This window comes from Mus pahari, chromosome 10, assembly GCF_900095145.1.
Source record: "Mus pahari chromosome 10, PAHARI_EIJ_v1.1, whole genome shotgun sequence".
NCBI classification, from domain to species: Eukaryota; Metazoa; Chordata; class Mammalia; order Rodentia; family Muridae; genus Mus; species Mus pahari.
In genome coordinates this window covers 70248181-70254269 of record NC_034599.1, presented here as the reverse complement: position 1 = coordinate 70254269, position 6089 = coordinate 70248181, and the positions used below count along the sequence as shown (strand labels likewise).

The 6089-nt window shown below is 41.8% G+C and overlaps 1 protein-coding gene across 1 annotated transcript in view; it reads left to right on the top strand.

Moving 5' to 3' along the window:
- Positions 1-4327, top strand: part of Tmod3 (tropomodulin 3) — a 57878-nt gene extending 53551 nt beyond the window's left edge. Inside the window, exon 10 of the mRNA XM_021206138.1 lies at positions 1931-4327. Coding sequence (XP_021061797.1) covers positions 1931-1965 — 35 coding nt within the window. The 3' untranslated portion in view covers positions 1966-4327. The remainder of the gene's footprint in view (positions 1-1930) is intronic.
- Positions 4328-6089: the final 1762 nt, after the last annotated feature.

The window sequence follows — 6089 nt, the reverse complement described above, 5'->3', positions numbered from 1 at the left end:
AGACAGGGTTTCTCTATGTAGCCCTGGCTGTCCTGGAACTCACTTTGTAGACCAGGCTGGCCTCGAACTCAGAAATCCACCTGCCTCTGCCTCCCGAGTGCTGGTATTAAAGGTGTGCGCCACCACGCCCAGCGATGGGGCAGTTCTTATGCACACCAGTGAATGTCTGGGCCCAGCAGTCGGTAGTCAGAATAGCATGGGAGCAGCCATTACTCTAGCTGGGTACAGAGAAGACCAGATCTCCGATGATGCTAAGCCTTTCACAGGCTGGTGACATTGAACCACTTCTTTTTTTATATATAAACTTTAAGATTGAGTTATTTATTTTATGTGAGTAGACTGTAGCTGTCTTCAGATACACCAGAAGAGGGCATCAGATTCCACTACAAATGGTTGTGAACCACCAGGTGGTTGCTGGGAATTGAACTCAGGACCTCTAGAAGAGCAGTCAGTGCTCTTAACCATTGAGCCATCTCTCCAGCCCCATTAAACTACTTCTAAGCTCACTAGTGGCAGGTAAGGTCTTTAGCTTCAGGAACTTGCTGTTGTGACTAGCTCCTCTGACAGCCAGTTTAGGCTAAAGGAAGAGGCTGTGACTTGGTCCTTGCATCCAGAAGAGAAGTGGGGAATAACCAGTCCTATTGACTCAGAGAGTCTGAGTGCAAAGTGCCAAAACCAATAGCACAGGAGTGCAGATCCTCTATGGTAGCCAGGTGGCTCACGAGTGCCTCAGGGCCAGCAGTGTGGTGGCTGAAGGTGAGCCCTCTGTACTGAGCCCACTGCTCCATGCAGCGGGTTATACCTTAACTGTGGCAGTGAGCATTTAGATACCATTATCCTCCTGCTACAGAGGAAAGTTGAGACAGACCTAGAGAGGTTGATTGCCACAGCACACACCATAGGAAAGTGGCAGAGCTGTGGTTATGTTCCTTTGCTGGCTCTGCAGCTTGGTGTTATGGCCTCTTTGAATAGGGCTCAGGCATAGTGTGGAGTACTGAAATGGAGTGGTTGGTAAATGCCCTTGGTGACTGATAGTCGAAAGAGCAGGCTAGCAGGTTCCTAGAGCTAAAGGCCTTACCTGCCTGCCACAGCAAGCTCAGCAGTGGTTTAATGTCACTAGTCTGTGAAAGGGCTGAGTGTCATCAGACATGAGCATATTGTTTGCTCGGTCATCTGGAACAGCTGGATATAGTCTCTTTCAGCAGCCAACATTTAGTACCCAGAAGGAAACTTTGTAAAGAGAAGGAAAATTTGGAAAGCAGTTGCCAGTCATTTATTACATTTAGAAATGGTAAAAGTATTTTTATAGATTCCTTCAGTGTAAGGACGTGTACTTAACCAGGGGAGCATGCACATAGTTTTAATAAAACTTTAAGTTTTATTTTATGATTTGGTGTTTTACCTATGTTTATGTCTTTGCACCATGTGTGTGCCTAGTACCTGTGTAGAGTAGAAACAGGCGTCAGGTCCTCTGGAAACGGAGTTACAGACAATTGTGAGCTGCCATGTGGGTGCTGGGAATCGAACCTAAGTCCTGGAAAAGCATTGAGCCATCTTTTCAACCCCCTGATATAACTTCTTAACCAAGGCTCGCTGATGCCATTGCAAACATCGTGCTAATTGATTATTTCTGTAGTAGGTATGCGGTTTTGTTCAATAAGCAAATGACTTGAAAACTGAGTGCCGAGTGCTCTGGTTTCTGGCCAGCTGCTGTGTAAGCACCGGTGTCAGGTGTATAGCTCTTGCTCAGAAGCCACTTGACTTTCAAGTAAAAAGATAACCAAGCATTCCAATAACGGTCACATGAGTGAGAAATCCTCAATTCGCTTTTATGAGATTTTATCTGTATTATACAGAAATTTGTTACAAGCATGTTAACATTTTATAACAAAATATGGATTACTAACTGACTTCCCCCCCCCCCCCGCAGTGCGCAAGAGACGAATTGAAGGAGACCACCAGTAAGCATGCCGAGGGGTGACCTTTAGAAGACTGAAGATCACCAGAGGCTCGTGTTTGTGGCAGCAGATGTAAAAATTAACTGGGTAGAAGGGAAAGACTGGAAATCTTTTTTTAACTATATGCATTATTTTCCTAGCTTATGATATTTGATTTATAAAATCAGTAATAGGTAGTATTTTGTATTTGTAGCATTTCCACTGAGACCAGTTTAATTTAGCTTAATTGAATGGTTTATGATGATTTATAGGTAAAAATGCAGTTGTAGAAAGTTTCAGAAGTCATATATGTAAGAATAATTTGAATGAACATCTTGAGGACCAATCTTTTTTAAACCAAAAGGGACGTTGCTGACTCAATATTAATGTTGTTCCTTATATATTAAGGGTAAAGCGCATGGTGGTTTCCTTTTTTTAAAATCCATGAATTTAGGCAAAAGTATGCTTTTTCCTTATTAGGGAAATAAAATGTCAGAATTTTGAAAGATGGCTCAGAATCCATTATATCTACATAAGCCAAAGCAGGCCTCCAGGAGACGGAACAGCCGTCTGTGTGCAGGTTTCTGCACACATCTGATGGGTCTCAGCTGCACGGGGTTGGTTGTGTATGTTTGTTTGTTTCCAATAGTCCTTAGTTCTGTCCCACTGCATACCTTGTTAAAAGTATAGTTATAAGTATTTTTCTTTGCTGTGGGCATTACAGTTTTGTAAAAGCTAGTGGTTAAAAAGCATTCGAGTAGAGAGGTTATTTTCCCAATAAGAGGCTCTTAGCCAATACTTAGTTATTAAAAGTAAAAGAGAAAAAAGAAAGGCGCTGTTAGATGTAGGAGAGAGTTCAAGCCTGAGAAACTTGCAAGGTGGACATTACACTGATGAGCAGTGTCAGTTGGGAACTAACGTGAACTAGCTGCTCCTCCTACAATCTTAGCACTTGGGAAGCTGAGAAGGTAGTATTGCCAGATGTTCAAAGCCAGCCTGAACAACATAGGAACCTCCAGGTTAGCCTGGCTACATATGTGAGAACCTATGTCAGGAAAAGGAAAGAACAAACTTGTTGTCTGATAAGAAGCGCTGTGTGTGATTCCACAGGTACAATGCAGCACTGTCTGAACATAGTTAATCCCCGCTCCACAGTGTTCCAGCCAATCACAAAGACTGCTGTTCTTCAGAAACCCAGTTTTATTAGATGTTTCCTTTCATCTTGTTATTTTTAAGTCCATATGATAAAAAATAATTTCTGTATCTTAGGTTATCTTTATCACCTGAGCGTTAGAGTGAGGACTTGAGCTGTCTACAGTGGGGTTGGGTAAGGCTGCCCACTGATGCCCTGCTAGAGGACTTGTGTCTGTATCTATGCTCTGCCCCATGCAGCTCCTACAGGATTGGCAGAGGCACACAGCACAGACAGTAGAGAGGAAGAAGGCCCAGGGAAGCATGAACAAGTCGATGGTTGCTTATCCCATGCCAGTGCTGGTCTTTGAAGTATTATACAACTGAAGAAAGTGCTTCATCGGTAAATTGAGTGTGAACTCATCTGATTGAATGGATGTCTTTTAAGAATTATAGTGAAGAACAGTGTTTACCTTGATCTTTAAAAGTCTGGCACCTCTTTTTAGTAGCAGTTTTTTTAAATTCCTCTGAGATTTTCATGACATGGTAATAAATTAGGACTTTGTAATAGTTTTAATTTTAAGCTAGAGATTTTTCTAAACCATCAAGTTTTATATCAAGTTAAATGATTATCTAAGAGAATATCTTCACATTTTTAAATTGCCCTTTTAAAAAGCCTTAAATTGCCCATTTTGTAAAACTATATATTCATATTTGTCTCAAATTATAATTTTCAGTATGTCTACATGAAATTGTATACATTAAATTCACCATTAGTAGCTAATATTCATGCCTTGAAAATAGATTTTGGTGCTATACACTTATAGCTAGAACCTACTATAAGTAGGTTTAAAGAATACATAGAATACATTTTCTTACGGTGCCTGTCATTTCAAAGACCAAATAAACATTTTGTGTTAAACATATTAGCAGATTGTTGGTCATTTCAAGGAGGATGTTCGTGATCCTTAAGTTGCACGTTTTCACTAATGAAGTGAGCTGTGTCCTTTACAAGGGGTGCACTCCTGAAAATTACATGTAAATAGAACTTTAAAAATTGTTTTATGGGCTGGCAAGATGGGTCAGAGGGTAAGAGCACCAACTGCTCTTCTGAAGGTCCTGAGTTCAAATCCCAACAACCACATGGTGGCTCACAACCACCCATAATGAGACCTGACGCCCTCTTCTGATGTGTCTGAAGACAGCTACAGTGTACTTAAATATAACAATAAATAAATCTTTAAAAAACTGTTTTATAACTGACAATCCCTTCATGTGTTTTCTTTAAATGTCTGAATATAAAATGTTAGTTGTATGCCACATTATCTTTAACCTTTATTGCCACTAAAATAAAAAGTTATTAAGCTTCATAAAACCATATGGTTCCCAGGGCTGGCTGGCTTTTTCTGTATAAAGTCAGGAACCACTGTTACCTCTCAGCAGGTGAGCAATGGCTCACCTGGAACTACAGCCACTACCAGCCTGGAGCCTTGCAGTGTCTAGCCGTACTCCTCCAGCGCAGCTTCGCTTTGAACAGCATCAACTGGAGACGTGGCACCAAAGAGAAATGAACTGTGGGCATCTGAGAGTCCACAGTTGCTGTTGCTGCCAGGCACGGGTGTGACTTCTTGGATCTGAACATGTTCAGAACTGTCTTCTCCATCAGCTCTCACAGGGCGCTTCAGTGTATGTCGTGTTTACTTTACTGCACTATTACTTGGTTCCATGAATGCTTCCCTATAAAAATCAAGCATGGGACCTGGAGAGATGTCTCCATCATTAAGAGAACTGACTTGTACCAGGCGGTAGTGGTGCTACCTTTAGCACTCAGGAGGCAGAAATAGGCAGGTCTCTTGAGTTCGAGGCTAGCCTGGTCTACAGAGCGAGTTCTAGGACAGCCAGAGCTACACAGAGAAGCCCTGTCTTGATAAAAAACAAACAACATAGCACTGGCTGCTCTTGCATAGGTCCCAGGTTCGGTTCCCAGCACCCACAGCAGGCAGCTCACTCCCTCCTGTATCTCCAGTTCCAGATATAGTGCCCTCTTCTGGCCTCTGTGGGCATCTGCACACATATGGTGCACAAACAGAGAAGCAGGCACACACACATACACAGACAAATAACAAAAACTGAACAATATGCAGATTTTATAGTAAACATAACATTTCATTAGTTTTCAACTTTACCTTGCAATTTGTCGTTTGAAGGACCAACCTTGGAGGTTAGCTTATAAAAAGACACTTCTAAGTAAATCGTTTTAATCGATGCCACATATTATTTTTGGTTTTTCTTTTGCCATGTGTTTTAGAAAGCTTTCAATAACTGTAGAGAATTGGACCTAGGATCCCAGCTTTCAAGGCTGGGTGAAAATAGACTGTAACTGATACAAGTTCACACCCTTAGGGCGACCCCTCACCCAAAAAGACTTCATTCCTTTTTCTATTATCAGTGTTTAAATACAGAGCAAATAATCCCCATAAAATTCTTCCAGATATTGTAGTTTATATATTCAAACAAGTTTAAAAGCAAATTATCAGTACTTTTTTTAAGTATTATTTATATGTGTATGTGCACACACACACACGGTGTGTATACATCTTTTTAAAGCTCAGTTTGTGTATTTACAACCCTTAATCCAGAGAGCCCAGTTACAGTTTTCACAAAGGCAAGGAGTGTTCTTCCTGTCTTGTTTTCATTCCAGTAGTTAGACTATCTGTACTCCCAACCGAATAAGCAAAATGACAATAACTCCTGATGATTCAGATGCCTCAACTTTGGTTATTAAGAAAACACAGTTGAGTCCAGGAAGGGTCAAGGCAGCTGGCTGTGCAGGCTGAACACTCTGCACACTTCATAGAATGTGCAAGTGCTAGCACTAGTCCGAGCTAGTCCGGGTTCCCGTGAAGGCTTCCAGCCTGCACGTCCAGTGTCTGCCCTTAGCCTTTCCATCTGTGGCACCGATGGCCTTGCCCTCCAGGTGAAGCAGAAGGTGGCGTGCATCTTGTTCACCTTCGGGGTCTG